A 20,546-nucleotide genomic window follows, 5' to 3' on the forward strand; every position below is an offset into this window, starting at 1 on the left:
GCTGTGCCCCATATATGCTCTGCACCTTTATGGCCCCATAGGTGCTCCTTATAATGCTGAGCCCCATATATGCTCTGCACCTTTATGGCCCCATAGGTGCTCCTTATAATGCTGTGCCCCTTATATGCTCTGCACCTTTATGGCCCCATAGGTGCTCCTTATAATGCTGTGCCATATATGCTCTGCACCTTTGATTATGGCCCCATAGGTGCTCCTTATAATGCTGTGCCCCATATATGCTCTGCACCTTTATGGCCCCATAGGTGCTCCTTATAATGCTGTGCCCCATTTATGCTCTGCACCATTATGGCCCCATAGATGCTCCTTATAATGCTGTGCCATATATGCTCTGCACCTTTATGGCCCCATAGGTGCTCCTTATAATGCTGTGCCCCATATATGCTCTGCACCTTTATGGCCCCATAGATGCTCCTTAGAATGCTGTGCCCCATATATGCTCTGCACCTTTATGGCCCCATAGGTACTCCTTATAATGCTGTGCCCCATATATGCTCTGCACCATTGATTATGGCCCCATAGATGCTCCTTATAATGCTGTGCCCCTTATATGCTCTGCACCTTTATGGCCCCATAGGTGCTCCTTATAATGCTGTGCCCCATTTATGCTCTGCACCTTTATGGCCCCATAGGTGCTCCTTATAATGCTGTGCCCCATTTATGCTCTGCACCTTTATGGCCCCATAGGTGCTCCTTATAATGCTGTGCCCCTTATATGCTCTGCACCTTTATGGCCCCATAGGTGCTCCTTATAATGCTGTGCCCCATTTATGCTCTGCACCTTTATGGCCCCATAGGTGCTCCTTATAATGCTGTGCCCCATATATGCTCTGCACCTTTATGGCCCCATAGGTGCTCCTTATAATGCTGTGCCCCATATATGCTCTGCACTTTTATGGCCCCATAGGTGCTCCTTATAATGCTGTGCCCCATATATGCTCTGCACCTTTATGGCCCCATAGGTGCTCCTTAGAATGCTGTGCCATATATGCTCTGCACCTTTATGGCCCCATAGGTGCTCCTTAGAATGCTGTGCCCCATATATGCTCTGCACCTTTATGGCCCCATAGATGCTCCTTAGAATGCTGTGCCCCTTATATGCTCTGCACCTTTATGGCCCCATAGGTGCTCCTTATAATGCTGTGCCCCTTATATGCTCTGCACCTTTATGGCCCCATAGGTGCTCCTTATAATGCTGTGCCCCATATATGCTCTGCACCTTTATGGCCCCATAGGTGCTCCTTATAATGCTGTGCCCCATATATGCTCTGCACCTTTATGGCCCCATAGGTGCTCCTTATAATGCTGTGCCCCATATATGCTCTGCACCTTTATGGCCCCATAGGTGCTCCTTATAATGCTGTGCCCCATATATGCTCTGCACCTTTATGGCCCCATAGGTGCTCCTTATAATGCTGTGCCCCATATATGCTCTGCACCTTTATGGCCCCATAGGTGCTCCTTAGAATGCTGTGCCCCATATATGCTCTGCACCTTTATGGCCCCATAGGTGCTCCTTAGAATGCTGCTGGTGCTGCCATAAAAAAAAAAAAAAAATCACATACTCACCTCTCTTCTCAGGACGCCGGCGCTTTCAATAATTACCTGCTCCTCTGCGGCTCCGTCTCCAGCACTGACGCTCAGCAGAGGGCGCGCACTGACTACGTCACAGCGCCCTCTAACCTGAGCGTCATTGCTAGAGGACGCTGCAGACGGAGCCGGAGCGAGGAGCAAGTAATTATAGCGCTGCGCTCCCCTTACCTGCTGCGGCGCGGTCCCTGCAGTCCCTGGCTTCTCCGGCGCTGCAGCTTCTTCCTGTAATTGAGCGGTCACATGGCACCGATCATTTACAGCAATGAATATGCGGCTCCTCCCCTATGGGGGTGGAGCTGTCTATTCATTTCTGTAATGAGCGGTGCCATGTGACCGCTCAGTGCAGGAAGAATCTGCAGCGCCGGAGAAGCCAGGGACTGCAGGGACCGCGCTGGGAGCATGTAAGTATGATTACACAGGCCCCGCTCCCCCTCCCCTGCTGACACCCGGGTATATGACTCGAGTATAAGCCGAGAGGGGGACTTTCAGCCCAAAAAAATGGGCTGAAAATCTCGGCTTATACTCGAGTATATACGGTATGTACTTTTGGTAAGTAGTAAAAAATGGCCATCCCGGGTTGTGTAGTGTTCATAAAAGGCCAGTTTTCTCATAAATAATTTGATTCCAATAAATGCTTGGAATTTGTTAAACCTGGTAGCCGGGGCGATCTCCGATATGCATTGGATTGTATTTGGTCCTGACAGCGCCTCGTACTCCTGCACATCACGTGACACCCTGCGTCACTCAAGGTCCTGCTAGCCAGATGCGGCATTGCACTCCTTGTTCACAGAGCTCGGTGAGTCCGTGCTACATCGGGAAGGAGGCTAAGGGAGCGTTTGTTACCGACCGGGACAATGTTCCTGAAGATTTACTGTTGTCTAAAGCTGCTGCAGTGTGTATTTTTACACACCAACCACTACATGTATCGAAGGAGGATAAGAAGAAGATCTTAGTGACTTCACCCCGGACTCCAATATCACCTTAAAGATAAGGTAATAAATAACTTATATTTGCCATCTGGAGTATATGCATGTGCACGAATAATCAAACTTTAAATAATTTTTATTGCACATAGTGGACTTTAACCTTCGTCCGGCTGAGTAGGCACAATTGTAACTATTCCGTTTTAAAATTGCAAACATTTTTTTTTTCCGAAAAGCCGTAGAGGGATGAAATTTCGTGACATCTCTGCAGTTTTGGTCCAGAATATATTGGCCAAATTTCAATAAAATATATATGAAGGTACAATTGTACCTCTGCAACCTGTTAACGTTGTAAAATTATGCAGCCTGACGAAGGTTAATCCACAGGCTGTATCTACAAATAATCCTGTTTTTGAGGGGATTTACATATGTTTTTATAAAGAGTTTTTTTTCTCTCGTCAAAGGGTATATATAGGCGCAAACTTCTTTTTTTTACTTGCTTGACTTTTGACAACTTTGTGGTGTTGTCCTGTTTGCAGTCGTATACTCCCAATACCTCTCCTGGCACTAGCGCCTACCTATACGTACATATATATATAATTTCAATATCTCCTCATACTTCCCAACTTCTGCCAAAAATGTTAATTTACTGAGCAGGGAGAGAGGAAACATATTTTACTGTAGGGTAAAACACTGATTTGGTCTGCAAAAGATATAATTTAGAAATATTACACACCTTAAGTCACTCACATAGGACTTTCTTAAAAAATGTCTCATTTTACGTAGTCACAGGTTTGTTAATCATGACAAAATATTTTTCGACATTAGAAATTTTGCCTTTTGGGTCTTTAAGGTGTTCTGAGTTTTAGGGAATCTGTCACCTACTTTTTCATATATAAGCTTCGGCCACCGCCATCAGGCGCTTATCTACAGCATTCTGTAATGCTGTAGAGAAGCCCCGATGTAACCTGAAAGATAAGAAACACAAGTTATATTATATTCACCTGGGGGGCAGTCCGGTGCGGTCTGGTCTGATGGGCGTCGTGGTCCGGGTCTGGCGCCTTCCATCTTCATGCGATGACATCCTCTTCCTTGCTTCTGTCACTGCTCCTGCGAAGGCGTACATTATCTGCCCTGATGAGGGCAGAGCAAAGTACTGCAGTGCTCAGGCGCTGGGCTTTTTGGACCTTTCCGGATACCTGCGTACTGCAGTACTTTGCTCTGCCCTCAACAGGGCAGATAAAGTACGCCTGCGAAGAAGCCATGACAGAAGAAAGGAAAAGGACGTCATCGCAAGAAGATGGGAGGTGCCGGACCTGGACCACGACACCCATCGGACCAGACCACACCAGACCGCTTCCCAGGTGAGTATAATATAACTTGTTTTTCTTATCTTTCAGAATGATGTAGATAAGCCCCTGATGGCTGTGGCAGAAGCTTATATATATGAAAAAGTGGGTGACATATTCCCTTTAACCAGTAGATATAAAGTATTGGTTGCCATCTTGCTTCTCTCATCTTCCCTTCTTATATAATGTGTCCCCAGGAATTCTTTTTGCTTCCCTGGATAACTGGAGAACAATGAGGCGGTTTACTCTGTCAACACTTCGAGATTTTGGAATGGGTACGGAAGCCATTGAAAACAAGATTTCTGAAGAATCTGATAATTTGGTGCAAAAGTTCAGATCTTACAAAGGTTGGTGAATGGCTCCATTACATTTTGTTTGTGTATAGTTTCAAGAAAAGAACATACTATGTCATGAGCCATCAGAGGAGATAATTCTGAAGGTCCACAAAAAACAAAACCCTATTAGCCTCGAGTAGGGTTGAGCGAAACGAGTCGTTCATTTTCAAAAGTCGCCGACTTTTGGCAAAGTCGGGTTTCATGAAACCCGACCCGACCCCTGTGCGGGGTCGGCCATGCGGTGCGCGACTTTCGCGCCAAAGTCGCGTTTCAATGACGCGAAAAGCGCCATTTCTCAGCCAATGAAGGTAAACGCAGAGTGTGGGCAGCGTGATGACATAGGTCCTGGTCCCCACCATCTTAGAGAAGGGCATTGCAGTGATTGGCTTGCTGTCTGCGGCGTCACAGGGGCTATAAAGGGGCGTTCCCGCCGACCGCCATGTTACTGCTGCTGATCTGAGCTTAGGGAGAGGTTGCTGCCGCTTCGTCAGAAGCAGGGATAGCGTTAGGCAGGGTCCACTAACCACCAAACCGCTTGTGCTGTAGCGATTTCCACTGCCCAACACCACCTTCGGTGTGCAGGGACAGTGGAAGCTACATTTTTTTTTTTTTTCCTCAGCGCTGTAGCTCATTGGGCTGCCCTAGAAGGCTCCCTGATAGCTGCATTGCTGTGTGTACGCCGCTGTGCAAACCAACTGCTTTTTTCAAAGCACAAATCCTCTTGTTCCTTCCTTTCTGCACAGCTATCTTGTTTGTTTGTCCACACTTTTTATTTAATTTGTGCATCAGTCCACTCCTTATTGCTGCCTGCCATACCTGGCTGAGATTACTGCAGGGAGATAGTAATTGAAGGACAGTTCCTTTTTTTTTTTTTTTTGTGGGAGATTAAGATTGGCATTTCTGCTAGAGTGCCATCCCTGTCTGTGCCATCTCTCACTCAGTGGGCCATAGAAAGCCTATTTATTTTTTTGCTTGATTTGGGTTCTAAAATCTACCTGAAAAAATCACTACATCAATCAGTGGGAGAAAAATATTGGCCTCAGGGCTTGTGTGCCACTCTTGACTCCTGTGTGCATCATCACTCACTCAGTGGGCCACAGAAAGCCTATTTATTTTTTTGCTTGATTTTGGTTCTAAAATCTACCTGAAAAAATCACTACATCAATCAGTGGAAGAAAAATATTGGCCTCAGGGCTTGTGTGCCACTCCTGACTCCTGTGTGCATCATCACTCACTCAGTGGGCCATAGAAAGCCCATTTTTTTTTTTTTTGCTTTATTTGGGTTCTAAATTCTACCTGAAAAAATCAATAAATCAATCAGTGGGAGATTAATATTGGCCTTTGGGCTTGTGTGCCAGTCCTAAGCGTGCCATCTCTCTCTCTCAGATAGTGGGCCATAGAAAGCCTATTTATTATTTTTTTTATTGGGTTTATAAATTTTCCCTGGAAAAAAAAAAAAAGTGGGAGATTAATATTGGCCTCTGGGCTTGTGTGCCAGTCCTGAGCGTGCCATCTCTCTCACAAATAGTGGGCCATAGAAAGCCTATTTATTTTTATTTTTTTGGTTTTATAAATTCTCCCTGAAAAAAAAAGGGAGATTAATATTGGCCTTTGGGCTTGTGTGCCAGTCCTAAGCGTGCCATCTCTCTCTCTCAGATAGTGGGCCATAGAAAGCCTATTTATTATTTTTTTATTGGGTTTATAAATTTTCCCTGGAAAAAAAAAAAAAAGTGGGAGATTAATATTGGCCTCTGGGCTTGTGTGCCAGTCCTGAGCGTGCCATCTCTCTCACAAATAGTGGGCCATAGAAAGCCTATTTTTTTTTTTTTTTTGGTTTTATAAATTCTCCCTGAAAAAAAAAAGGGAGATTAATATTGGCCTTTGGGCTTGTGTGCCAGTCCTAAGCGTGCCATCTCTCTCTCTCAGATAGTGGGCCATAGAAAGCCTATTTATTATTTTTTTTATAGGGTTTATAAATTTTCCCTGAAAAAAAAAAAAAAAAGTGGGAGATTAATATTGGCCTCTGGGCTTGTGTGCCAGTCCTGAGCGTGCCATCTCTCTCACAAATAGTGGGCCATAGAAAGCCTATTTATTTTTTTGGTTGATTTGGGTTCTAAATTCTACCTGAAAAAAATCAATAAATCAATCAGTGGGAGATAAATATTGGCCTCTGGGCTTGTGTGCCACTCCTGACTCCTGTGTGAGTCATCTCTCACTCAGTGGGCCATAGAAAGCCTATTTTTTGTTTTATTTGTTTTCTAAATTCTCCCTGAAAAAATCATTTTATTTTATTTGGTTTCTAAATTCTTCCTGAAAAAAATCATTTTTTTTTATTATTTTTTTTTTCTAAAGTCTCCCTGAAAAAAAAAAAAAAAAAAATCAAATCAGTGGGAGATTAATATTGCCCTTTCTGCTTGTGTGCCAGTCTTGACTCCTGGGTGTGCCATCTCTCTCTCTCTCTCTCTCTCTCTCTCTCTCCAATTGTGGGCCATAGAAAGCCTATTTATTTTTTTGCTTGATTTGGGTTCCAAAATCTACCTGAAAAAATCACTCAATCAATCAGTGGGAGATAAATATTGGCCTCTGGGCTTGTGTGCCACTCCTGACTCCTGTGTGCGTCATCTCTCACTCAGTGGGCCATAGAAAGCCTATTTTTTGTTTTATTTGTTTTCTAAATTCTCCCTGAAAAAATCATTTTATTTTATTTGGTTTCTAAACTCTTCCTGAAAAAATCATTTTTTTTTATTATTTTTTTTTTCTAAAGTCTCCCTGAAAAAAAAAAAAAAATCAAATCAGTGGGAGATTAATATTGCCCTTTCTGCTTGTGTGCCAGTCTTGACTCCTGGGTGTGCCATCTCTCTCTCTCTCTCCAATTGTGGGCCATAGAAAGCCTATTATTTTTTTAGCTTGATTTGGGTTCCAAAATCTACCTGAATAAATCACTACATCAATCATTGGGAGAACAATATTGGCATCTGGGCTTGTGTGCCACTCCTGACTCCTGTGTGCGTCATCTCTCACTCAGTGGGCCATAGAAAGCCTATTTTTTGTTTTATTTGTTTTCTAAATTCTCCCTGAAGAAATCATTTTATTTTATTTGGTTTCTAAATTCTTCCTGAAAAAATCATTTTATTCTATTATTTTTTTTTCCTAAAATCTCCCTGAAAAAAAAAAAAAAATCAAATCAGTGGGAGATTAATATTTACATTTGTGCTTCAGTGACAGTCCTGCGTGTGTGGCATCTCTCTCATTTGTTGCCACCAACAACAGAGTGTGTAACATTGTGCCTGATTTTCGTTGTGGTCTCACCCACCTGTAAAGGGGTAGCTAAATCATACTGAAGTTATAGCTCACCGTGTAAGTTGTGTGACAGCAACAAATACCGTTAGTTTGGTTACGTTTTTAAAACAATGAGGAAGTCTGGTGGAAGAGGTCGTGGCCGGGGGCGTTCATTGTCAGCTGGTAATGAGGGTAGTGGTAGTGGTGGAGCATCAGGTGGTCGTGGGAAAAAAAATATTGCACCTAAGTCTGGAGCTGTGGAGCCAGGTTCGTCATCTGGCTACACAAGGCCTCGAACGCTCCCTTTTCTGGGAGTAGGAAAACCGCTTTTAAAGCCGGAGCAGCAAGAACAAGTTTTGGCTTATCTTGCTGACTCAGCCTCTAGCTCTTTTGCCTCCTCTCGTGAAACTGGTAAATGTAAAAGCAGCGCGTCGTTAGTGGATGTTCACGGTCAGGGACAAGTCGCTTCCTTGTCCTCTTCAGCAAAAACAACAACAGAGAAGAATGCAGCAGGCGACACAACGGGTTACTCCATGGAGCTCTTTACACATACCGTCCCTGGCTTAGAAAGTGAAGCAGTTAATAGTCCATGCCCATTACAAGTTGAATCTGACATGGAGTGCACTGATGCACAGCCACAGCCAGACTACTATGCTGGTCCTTTGACTCAGACCACAACATTGCCCTCGCAGGGTAATGATCAAGAATCAGACACTGATGAGACTATGTTGCCCCATCACGAACGCTATACCACCGACCGACACGGTGACACAGACGAAGTTGCACACGAGCTACAAGAAGAGGTAATAGATGACCCAGTTCTTGACCCCGATTGGCAGCCATTGGGGGAACAGGGTGCAGGCGGCAGCAGTTCTGAAGCGGAGGAGGAGGGGCCGCAGCAGGCATCAACATTGCAACAGGTTCCATCTGCCGGGCCCGTATCTTGCCCAAAACGCGTGGCAAAGCCAAAACCTGTTGGAGGACAGCGTGGCCATCCGGTTAAAGCTCAGTCTGCAATGCCTGAAAAGGTATCCGATGCTAGAAAGAGTGCAGTCTGGCATTTTTTTAAACAACATCCAATTGATCAGCGCAAAGTCATCTGTCAAAAATGTTCAACTACCTTAAGCAGAGGGCAGAATCTGAAAAGTCTCAATACAAGTTGCATGCATAGACATTTAACCACCATGCATTTGCAAGCTTGGACTAACTACCAAACGTCCCTTAAGGTTGTAGCACCCTCGGCCAATGAAGCTAGTCATCAACGCAACATCCCTTCCGGCAGCGTAGGGCCACCATTTTCTGCACCACCTGCGGTATCTGTGCAGGTTTCTTTGCCAGGCCAAAGCAGTCAGGGTCAGGGAATCACCAGTTTCGTAGTAGGAAACACTGCATCTAGGGCACCGGCGGCAACAATACCATCTCCCACCGTCTCTCAGTCTGCCATGTCCACCGGCACCCCCGCTAGTTCCACGATCTCCAGCTCTCCAGTCCAGCTCACCCTACATGAGACTATGGTTAGAAAAAGGAAGTACTTAGCCTCGCATCCGCGTACACAGGGTTTGAACGCCCACATAGCTAGACTAATCTCGTTAGAGATGATGCCCTACCGGTTAGTTGAAAGCGAAGCTTTCAAAGCCCTGATGGACTACGCTGTACCACGCTACGAGCTACCCAGTCGACACTTTTTTTCCAGAAAAGCCATCCCAGCCCTCCACCAGCATGTTAAAGAGCGCATCGTCCATGCACTCAGGCAATCTGTGAGCACAAAGGTGCACCTGACAACAGATGCATGGACCAGTAGGCATGGCCAGGGACGTTACGTGTCCATCACGGCACACTGGGTGAATGTTGTGGATGCAGGGTCCACAGGGGACAGCAAGTTTGGGACAGTTCTGCCTAGCCCACGGTCTAGGAAACAGTTGGCTGTAGCCGTTCGCACCCCCTCCTCCTCCTGCAGAAGCGAGAGCTCGTCCACAGACCGCAGTCGCACAACCACTCCATCCGCAGCTGCCACTGTTGCACACCAGGTCTCCCATTATGGGGCAGCTACTGGCAAACGTCAGCAGGCTGTATTGGCTATGAAGTGTTTGGGTGACAACAGACACACCGCGGAAGTTCTGTCCGAGTTCTTGCAGAAAGAAACGCAGTCGTGGCTGGGCACTGTAGCTCTTGAGGCAGGCAAGGTAGTGAGTGATAACGGAAGGAATTTCATGGCTGCCATCTCCCTTTCCCAACTGAAACACATTCCTTGCCTGGCTCACACCTTAAACCTGGTGGTGCAGTGCTTCCTGAAAAGTTATCGGGGGTTATCCGACCTGCTCCTCAAAGTGCGTGGACTTTGCTCACATATCCGCCGTTCGCCCGTACACTCCAGCCGTATGCAGACCTATCAGCGTTCTTTGAACCTTCCCCAGCATCGCCTAATCATAGACGTTGCAACAAGGTGGAACTCAACACTGCACATGCTTCAGAGACTGTGCGAATAGAGGCGGGCTGTTATGTTTTTGTGGGAGGATACACATACACGGGTAGGCAGTAGGATGGCAGACATGGAGTTGTCAGGTGTGCAGTGGTCGAAGATTCAAGACATGTGTCAAGTCCTTCAGTGTTTTGAGGAATGCACACGGCTGGTTAGTGCAGACAACGCCATAATAAGCATGAGCATCCCCCTAATGCGTCTGCTGATGCAAAGTTTGACGCACATAAAGGATCAGGCGTCTGCAGCTGAGGAAGAGGAAAGCCTTGATGACAGTCAGCCATTGTCTGGCCAGGGCAGTGTACAGGACGAGGTAGCGGGCAAAGAGGAGGAGGACGAGGAGGATGATGGAGATGATTATATTTTTAATGAGGAAGCTTTTCCGGGGCCACTGGAAATTGTTGGCGCGGCAAGGCCGGGTTCTGGTTTTTGGAGGGACACAAGTGACGTGGATTTGCCTGAAACTGCCCCTCAACCAAGCACAACCGCAGATTTGAGAACTGGAACTTTGGCCCACATGGCGGATTATGCCTTACGTATCCTCAAAAGGGACACACGCATTACTAAAATGATGAACGATGACGATTACTGGTTGGCCTGCCTCCTTGATCCTCGCTATAAAGGAAAATTGCAAAATATAATGCCACATGAGAACTTGGAACTAATATTAGCAACCAAACAATCAACTCTTGTTGACCGTTTGCTTCTGGCATTCCCTGCACACAGCGCCCGTGATCGTTCTCACACGAGCTGCAGGGGCCAGCAGACCAGAGGTGTTAGAGGGACAGAAATCAGAAGTGGCGTTGGCCAGAGGGGTTTTCTGACCAGGTTGTGGAGTGATTTTGCTATGACCGCAGACAGGACAGGTACTGCAGCATCAATTCAAAGTGACAGGAGACAACATTTGTCCAGTATGGTTACAAACTATTTTTCATCCCTTATTGACGTTCTCCCTCAACCGTCATTCCCATTTGATTACTGGGCATCCAAATTAGACACCTGGCCAGAATTGGCAGAATATGCATTGCAGGAGCTTGCTTGCCTGGCAGCTAGTGTCCTATCAGAAAGAGTATTCAGTGCTGCAGGTTCAATACTAACAGAAAAAAGGACTCGTCTGGCTACCCAAAATGTAGATAATCTAACCTTCATTAAAATGAACCACAACTGGATTTCGAAATCTTTGGCCCCACCTTGACCGGCTGACACCTAGCTTTCCTATGAAAAGGTCTTGCCTGTGGACTATTCTGAATGACTTTTCCAATCTCGTAATTTTCTGCACCTGATTGTCCAGCATACGACATGTTTACACCTCACTAAATGTCCAAACTCCCCATACGGGGCCGTGGTATCGCCACTTGGCGCCAGCACCCGTGAGAGTGCTGTTTGTCTGAAGAGGTGGGTGTGCCCGCTTTTGGTCGACGGCACTGCCACTGGGTCCCTCATAGTACAATAAAGTGTCTCTGGCGGTGGTGGTGCGCACCCAACGTCAGACACACCGTTGTAATATGAGGGGCCCTGGGCCTGTACCGCCGGCCACAAGACAGTTCCCCCCCCAGCTCAAACAGTGCTCTACCACTTGCAAAATTATCTCTCACAGCTCCACCAATGTTTAGTCTATGCGCTGACATCCTTCAATGCCTGGCACTGACAATACCATTGTATTGACATTTTTGTTATGTTAGGCCTTCGAAGCCTGTCTGCGGTCCCTCCTTCCACTAGGCCTCCACTGACCATTGTACTGCTGCCCTTGTACCCCTGGAACCAATTTTTAATTGCCAACAGCCCTATTTTTTTATGTTAGGCCTTCGATGCCTGTCTGCGGTCACTCCTTCCACTAGGCCTCCACTGACCACACCACTGCTGCCCGTGTACCCCTGGAACCAATTTAAAATTGCCTACAGCCAGCCCAATTTTTTTATTTTAGGCCTTCGATGCCTGTCTGCGGTCACTCCTTCCACTAGGCCTCCACTGACCACACCACTGCTGCCCGTGTACCCCTGGAACCAATTTAAAATTGCCTACAGCCAGCCCAATTTTTTTATTTTAGGCCTTCGATGCCTGTCTGCGGTCACTCCTTCCACTAGGCCTCCACTGACCACACCACTGCTGCCCGTGTACCCCTGGAACCAATTTAAAATTGCCTACAGCCAGCCCAATTTTTTTATTTTAGGCCTTCGATGCCTGTCTGCGGTCCGTTCTTTCTACTACTACTACACTGACCAGGCCACTGCTGCCCGTGTTCCCCTGGAACCAATTTAAAATTGCCTACAGCCATGTGTTATTATTTTAGGCCTTCGATGCCTGTCTGCGGTCACTCCTTCCACTAGGCCTCCACTGACCACACCACTGCTGCCCGTGTACCCACGGAACCAATTTAAAATTGCCTACAGCCATGTGTTATTATTTTAGGCCTTCGATGCCTGTCTGCGGTCACTCCTTCCACTAGGCCTCCACTGACCACACCACTGCTGCCCGTGTACCCCTGGAACCAATTTAAAATTGCCTACAGCCAGCCCAATTTTTTTATTTTAGGCCTTCGATGCCTGTTTGCGGTCACTCCTTCCACTAGGCCTCCACTGACCACACCACTGCTGCCCGTGTACCCACGGAATCAATTTAAAATTACCTTCAGCCATGTGTTATTATTTTAGGCCTTCGATGCCTGTCTGCGGTCACTCCTTCCACTAGGCCTCCACTGACCACACCACTGCTGCCCGTGTACCCCTGGAACCAATTTAAAATTGCCTACAGCCAGCCCAATTTTTTTATTTTAGGCCTTCGATGCCTGTCTGCGGTCACTCCTTCCACTAGGCCTCCACTGACCACACCACTGCTGCCCGTGTACCCCTGGAACCAATTTAAAATTGCCTACAGCCAGCCCAATTTTTTTATTTTAGGCCTTCGATGCCTGTTTGCGGTCATTCCTTCCACTAGGCCTCCACTGACCACACCACTGCTGCCCGTGTACCCATGGAACCAATTTAAAATTGCCTACAGCCATGTGTTATTATTTTAGGCCTTCGATGCCTGTCTGCGGTCACTCCTTCCACTAGGCCTCCACTGACCACACCACTGCTGCCCGTGTACCCCTGGAACCAATTTAAAATTGCCTACAGCCAGCCCAATTTTTTTATTTTAGGCCTTCCATGCCTGTCTGCGGTCCGTTCTTTCTACTACTACTACACTGACCAGGCCACTGCTGCCCGTGTTCCCCTGGAACCAATTTAAAATTGCCTACAGCCATGTGTTATTATGTTAGGCCTTCGATGCCTGTTTGCGGTCACTCCTTCCACTAGGCCTCCACTGACCACACCACTGCTTCCTATGTTCCCCTGGAACCAATTTAAAATTGCCTACAGCCATCTGTTATTATGTTAGGCCTTCGAAGCGTGTCTGCGGTCCTTCCTTCCAATAGTTCTCCACTGACCAGACCAATGCTGGCCGTGTACCCCTGAAACCCCAGCTGAAAGTGCATGTAGCCTCCTTTTTTTCTTTGTTTTATATTTAGAAAACCCAGATGAACTATGCTGTGCAACGGTTCAAGCTACCCAGTCGACATTTCTTTTGCGAGAAAAGCCATCCCAGCCCTCCACCGGCATGAAAAAGTCTGCATTGTCATAGCACTCAGGCAATCAAACAGTTGAAAGGTGCACCTGACAAGAGACGCATGGACCAGTAGGCATGTCCACAAAAAGTTACGTGTCCATTACTGCGCACTGGGTTAATGTGTTGGATGCATGGTCCACAGGGGACAGCCTACAAAGTCTGTCTGCAGTCCCTAATTCCAATTTTCCTCCGCTGACCACACCACTGCTGCCCGTGTACCCCTGGAACCAATTTTACAGTGTCTACAGCCTAATTTTGTTATGTTAGGCCTACTACGCCTGTCTGCGGTCCCTCCTTCCAATACTCGTCCACTGTCCACACCACTGCTGCCCGTGGACCCCTGGAACCTATTTTTAATTGCATAGAGCATCCTTTTTTTAATAGTAGGCGTACAAAGTCTGTCTGCGGTCCACTATTGAAATTGTCCTCCACTGCCCAGAGCACTGCTGCTTGTGTACCCCTGTAACTTTTTTAAGCTGCAGTGAGCCACATTTTTGGTTTGAGTCCTACTACCTGTGTCTGTCTGTGCCACTCAATTCAGCTGTGTTCCTTTGAAAAAAGCTGAGCGTCAATAGTCTTGTTTTCAGCCTCTAGGAATTTTAAAACTGCATTGGGGGTACAACTTTGGTAGGGCCTACTAACGGTGTCTGCCTCCCCAAGGTGTGCACCAGGTTTCCTCGCAATTGCTTAGATCTTAATGCTCTCGTTTAGTAGTTGTTGGAAACTACGCTGCATTAGGCCTACAAATTGGGTATGGGGTGTAGAGAGATGGTGTGTTCCACTCCAAGGTGTTCCCCAGGTTTCCTCTCCATTGCTTCGATCTTCATGCTCTCGTTTAGTATTGTTGGAAACTACACTGCATTAGGCCTACAAATTGGGTATGGGGTGTAGAGAGATGGTGTGTTCCACTCCAAGGTGTTCTCCAGGTTGCCTTTCCTGAGCTTCGATCTTCCGGCTCTCGTTTAGTAGTTGTTGGAAACTACGCTGCATTAGGCCTACAAATTGGGTATGGGGTGTAGAGAGATGGTGTGTTCCACTCCAAGGTGTCCCCAGGTTTCCTCTCCATTGCTTCGATCTTCATGCTCTCGTTTAGTAGTTGTTGGAAACTACACTGCATTACGCCTACAAATTGGGTATGGGGTGTAGAGAGATGGTGTGTTACACTCCAAGGTGTTCCCCAGGTTTCCTCTCCATTGCTTCGATCTTCATGCTCTCGTTTAGTAGTTGTTGGAAACTACGCTGCATTAGGCCTACAAATTGGGTATGGGGTGTAGAGAGATGGTGTGTTACACTCCAAGGTGTTCCCCAGGTTTCCTCTCCATTGCTTCGATCTTCATGCTCTCTTTTAGTAGTTGTTGGAAACTACACTGCATTAGGCCTACAAATTGGGTATGGGGTGTAGAGAGATGGTGTGTTCCACTCCAAGGTGTTCTCCAGGTTGCCTTTTCTGAGCTTCGATCTTCATGGTCTCGTTTAGTAGTTGTTGGAAACTACGCTGCATTAGGCCTACAAATTGGGTATGGGGTGTAGAGAGATGGTGTGTTCCACTCCAAGGTGTTCTCCAGGTTGCCTTTCCTGAGCTTCGATCTTCATGCTCTCGTTTAGTAGTTGTTGGAAACTACGCTGCATTAGGCCTACAAATTGGGTATGGGGTGTAGAGAGATGGTGTGTTCCACTCCAAGGTGTTCCCCAGGTTTCCTCTCCATTGCTTCGATCTTCATGCTCTCGTTTAGTAGTTGTTGGAAACTACACTGCATTAGGCCTACAAATTGGGTATGGGGTGTAGAGAGATGGTGTGTTACACTCCAAGGTGTTCCCCAGGTTTCCTCTCCATTGCTTCGATCTTCATGCTCTCGTTTAGTATTTGTTGGAAACTACACTGCATTAGGCCTACAAATTGGGTATGGGGTGTAGAGAGATGGTGTGTTCCACTCCAAGGTGTTCTCCAGGTTGCCTTTCCTGAGCTTCGATCTTCATGCTCTCGTTTAGTAGTTGTTGGAAACTACACTGCATTAGGCCTACAAATTGGGTATGGGGTGTAGAGAGATGGTGTGTTCCACTCCAAGGTGTTCTCCAGGTTGCCTTTCCTGAGCTTCGATCTTCATGCTCTCGTTTAGTAGTTGTTGAAAACTACGCTGCATTAGGCCTACAAATTGGGTATGGGGTGTAGAGAGATGGTGTGTTCCACTCCAAGGTGTTCCCCAGGTTTCCTCTCCATTGCTTCAATCTTCATGCTCTCGTTTAGTAGTTGTTGGAAACTACACTGCATTAGGCCTACAAATTGGGTATGGGGTGTAGAGAGATGGTGTGTTACACTCCAAGGTGTTCCCCAGGTTTCCTCTCCATTAGGGTTGAGCGAAACGGGTCGTTCATTTTCAAAAGTCGCCGACTTTTGGCAAAGTCGGGTTTCATGAAACCCGATCCGACCCCTGTGCGGGGTCGGCCATGCGGTACGCGACTTTCGCGCCAAAGTCGCGTTTCAATGACGCGAAAAGCGCCATTTCTCAGCCAATGAAGGTAAACGCAGAGTGTGGGCAGCGTGATGACATAGGTCCTGGTCCCCACCATCTTAGAGAAGGGCATTGCAGTGATTGGCTTGCTGTCTGCGGCGTCACAGGGGCTATAAAGGGGAGTTCCCACCGACCGCCATGTTACTGCTGCTGATCTGAGCTTAGGGAGAGGTTGCTGCCGCTTCGTCAGAAGCAGGGATAGCGTTAGGCAGGGTCCATTAACCACCAAACCGCTTGTACTGTAGCGATTTCCACTGCCCAACACCACCTTCGGTATGCAGGGACAGTGGAAGCTACATTTTTTTTTTTTCCCCCTCAGCGCTGTAGCTCATTGGGCTGCCCTAGAAGGCTCCCTGATAGCTGCATTGCTGTGTGTACGCCGCTGTGCAAACCAACTGCTTTTTTCAAAGCACAAATCCTCTTGTTCCTTCCATTCTGTACAGCTATCTTTATGGTTTGTACACACTTTTTATTTAATTTGTGCATCAGTCCACTCCTTATTGCTGCCTGCCATACCTGGCTGAGATTACTGCAGGGAGATAGTAATTGAAGGACACTCCCTGTTTTTTTTTTTGTGGGAGATTAACCCCTCTGTGACCTTAGACGTACTATCCCGTCGAGGTGCCCTGGGCTTATCTGACCCTGGACGGGATAGTACGTCATAGCCGATCGGCCGAGCTCACGGGGGGAGCGCGGCCGATCGCGGCCGGGTGTCAGCTGCTTATCGCAGCTGACATCCGGCACTATGTGCCAGGAGCGGTCACGGACCGCTCCCGGCACATTAACCCCTGGCACACCGCGATCAAAGATGATCGCGATGTGCCGGCGGTGCAGGGAAGCACCGCGCAGGGAGGGGGCTCCCTGCGGGCTTCCCTGAGCCCCCCGCAGCAACGCGATGTGATCGCGTTGCTGCGAGGGTCTTACCTCCCTCCCTCCCTGCTCCAGCCCCGGATCCAAGATGGCCGCGGATCCGGGTCCTGCAGGGAGGGAGGTGGCTTCACAGAGCCTGCTCAGAGCAGGCACTGTGAAGCCTGCAGCGCTGCATGTCAGATCAGTGATCTGACAGAGTGCTGTGCAAACTGTCAGATCACTGATCTGTGATGTCCCCCCCTGGGACAAAGTAAAAAAGTTAAAAAAAAATTTTCCAAATGTGTAAAAAAAATAAAAAAAAATATTCCAAAATAATGAAAAAAAAAAAAAATATTATTCCCATAAATACATTTCTTCATCTAAATAAAAAAAAAAAACCAATAAAAGTACACATATTTAGTATCGCCGCATCCGTAACGACCCGACATATAAAACTGTCCCACTAGTTAACCTCTTCAGTAAACACCGTAAGAAAAAAAAAAAAAAAACGAGGCATAAAACAACGCTTTATTATCATACCGCCGAACAAAAAGTGGAATAACACGCGATCAAAAGGACAGGTATAAATAACCATGGTACCGTTGAAAGCGTCATATTGTCCCGCAAAAAAAGAGCCACCAAACAGCATCATCAGCAAAAAAATAAAAAAGTTATAGTCCTGAGAATAAAGCGATGCAAAAATAATTATTTTTTCTGTAAAATAGTTTTTATCGTATAAAAGCGCCAAACCATAAAAAAATGATATAAATGAGGTATCGCTGTAATCGTACTGACCCGAAGAATAAAACTGATTTATCAATTTTACCAAACGCGGAACGGTATAAACGCCTCCCCCAATAGAAATTCATGAATAGCTGGCTTTTGGTCATTCTTCCTCACAAAAATCGGAATAAAAAGCGATCAAAAAATGTCACGTGCCCAAAAATGTTTTCAATAAAAACGTCAACTCGTCCCGCAAAAAACAAGACCTCACATGACTCTGTGGACCAAAATATGGAAAAATTATAGCTCTCAAAATGTGGTATTGCAAAAAATATTTTTTGCAATAAAAAGGGTCTTTCAGTGTGTGACGGCTGCCAATCATAAAAATCCGCTAAAAAACTCGCTATAAAAGTAAATCAAACCCCCCTTCATCACCCCCTTAGTTAGGGAAAAATAAAAAAAAATGTATTTATTTCCATTTTCCCATTAGGGCTAGGGTTAGGGCTAGGGTTAGGGCTAGGGCTAGGGTTAGGGCTAGGGTTAGGGCTAGGGTTAGGGCTAGGGCTAGGGTTAGGGTTAGGGCTAGGGCTAGGGTTAGGGCTAGGGTTAGGGCTAGGGTTAGGGCTAGGGCTAGGGTTAGGGCTAGGGTTAGGGTTAGGGCTAGGGTTAGGGTTAGGGCTAGGGTTAGGGCTAGGGTTAGGGCTAGGGTTAGGGTTAGGGTTGGGGCTACAGTTAGGGTTGGGGCTAAAGTTAGGGTTAGGGTTTAGATTACATTTACAGTTGGGAATAGGGTTGGGATTAGGGTTAGGGGTGTGTCAGGGTTAGAGGTGTGGTTAGGGTTACCGTTGGAATTAGGGTTAGGGGTGTGTTTAGATTAGGGTTTCAGTTATAATTGGGGGGTTTCCACTGTTTCGGCACATCAGGGGCTCTCCAAACACGACATGGCGTCCGATCTCAATTCCAGCCAATTCTGCGTTGAAAAAGTAAAACAGTGCTCCTTCCCTTCCGAGCTCTCCTGTGTGCCCAAACAGGGGTTTACCCCAACATATGGGGTATCAGCGTACTCAGGACAAATTGGACAACAACTTTTGTGGACCAATTTCTCCTGTTACCCTTGGGAAAATACAAAACTGGGGGCTAAAAAATAATTTTTGTGGGAAAACAAAAAGATTTTTTATTTTCACGGCTCTGCGTTATAAACTGTAGTAAAACACTTGGGGGTTCAAAGTTCTCACAACACATCTAGATAAGTTCATTGAGGGGTCTAGTTTCCAATATGGGGTCACTTGTGGGGGGTTTCTACTGTTTAGGTACATTAGGGGCTCTGCAAACGCAATGTGACGCCTGCAGACCAATCCATCTAAGTCTGCATTCCAAATGATGCTCCTTCCCTTCCGAGCCCTCCCATGCGCCCAAACGGTGGTTCCCCCCCACATATCGGGTATCAGCGTACTCAGGACAAATTGGACAACAACATTTAGGGTCCAATTTCTCCTGCTAACCTTGGAAAAATACAAAACTGGGGGCTAAAATATAATTTTTGTGGAAAAAAAAATATTTTTTATTTGCATGGCTCTGCGTTATAAACTGTAGTGAAATACTTGGGGGTTCAAAGCTCTCACAACACATCAAGATGAGTTCCTTAGGGGGTCTACTTTCCAAAATGGTGTCACTTGTGGGGGGTTTCTACTGTTTAGGTACATTAGGGGCTCTGCAAACGCAATGTGACGCCTGCAGACCATTCCATCTAAGTCTGCATTCCAAATGGCGCTCCTTCCCTTCCGAACCCTCCCATGCGCCCAAACGGTGGTTCCCCCCCCACATATGGGGTATCAGCGTACTCAGGACAAATTGGACAACAACTTTTGGGGTCCAATTTCTCCTGTTACCCTAGGGAAAATACAAAACTGGGGGCTAAAAAATAATTTTTGTGGGAAAAAAATTTTGTTTTATTTTTATGGCTCTGCATTATAAACTTCTGTGAAGCCCTTGGTGGGTCAAAGTGCTCACCACACATCCAGATAAGTTCCTTAGGGGGTCTACTTTCCAAAATGGTGTCACTTGTGGGGGGTTTCAATGTTTAGGCACATCAGTGGCTCTCCAAACGCAACATGGCGTCCCATCTCAATTCCTGTCAATTTTGCATTGAAAAGTCAAATAGCGCTCCTTCCCTTCCGAGCTCTCCCATGCGCCCAAACAGTGGTTTACTGCCACATATGGGGTATCAGCGTACTCAGGACAAATTGGACAACAACTTTTTGGGTCCAATTTCTCCTGTTACCCTTGGTAAAATAAAACAAATTGGAGCTGAAGTAAATTTTTTGTGTAAAAAAGTTAAATGTTCATTTTTATTTAAACATTCCAAAAATTCCTATTAAACACCTGAAGGGTTAATAAACTTCTTGAATGTGGTTTTGAGCACCTTGAGGGGTGCAGTTTTTAGAATGGTGTCACACTTGGGCATTTTCTATCATATAGACCCCTCAAAATGACTTCAAATGAGACGTGGTCCCTAAAAAAAAATGGTGTTGTAAAAATGAGAAATTGCTGGTCAACTTTTAACCCTTATAACTCCCTAACAAAAAAAAAATTGGTTCCAAAATTATGCTGATGTAAAGGAGACATGTGGGAAATGTTACTTATTAAATATTTTGTGTGACATATCTCTGTGATTTAATTGCATAAAAATTCAAAGTTTGAAAATTGCGAAATTTTCAAAATTTTCGCCAAATTTCCGTTTTTTTCACAAATAAACGCAGGTACTATCAAAGAAATTTTACCACTATCATGAAGTACAATATGTCACGAGAAAACAGTGTCAGAATCACCAGGATCCGTTGAAGCGTTTCGGAGTTATAACCTCATAAATGGACAGTGGTCAGAAT

General features: G+C 46.2%; 1 protein-coding gene across 2 annotated transcripts in view; it reads left to right on the forward strand.

Annotated features, from left to right (window-relative positions):
* Positions 1-20,546, forward strand: part of LOC138638723 (cytochrome P450 2K6-like) — a 294,437-nt gene that overhangs the window by 81,504 nt on the left and 192,387 nt on the right. For both annotated transcript variants that reach the window (XM_069728251.1, XM_069728252.1), the window contains exon 4: positions 4,081-4,230. In XM_069728251.1, coding sequence (XP_069584352.1) covers positions 4,081-4,230 — 150 coding nt within the window. The remainder of the gene's footprint in view (positions 1-4,080; positions 4,231-20,546) is intronic.

Source organism: Ranitomeya imitator, chromosome 5 (genome assembly GCF_032444005.1).
Source record: "Ranitomeya imitator isolate aRanImi1 chromosome 5, aRanImi1.pri, whole genome shotgun sequence".
In the NCBI taxonomy this organism is placed as follows: domain Eukaryota; kingdom Metazoa; phylum Chordata; class Amphibia; order Anura; family Dendrobatidae; genus Ranitomeya; species Ranitomeya imitator.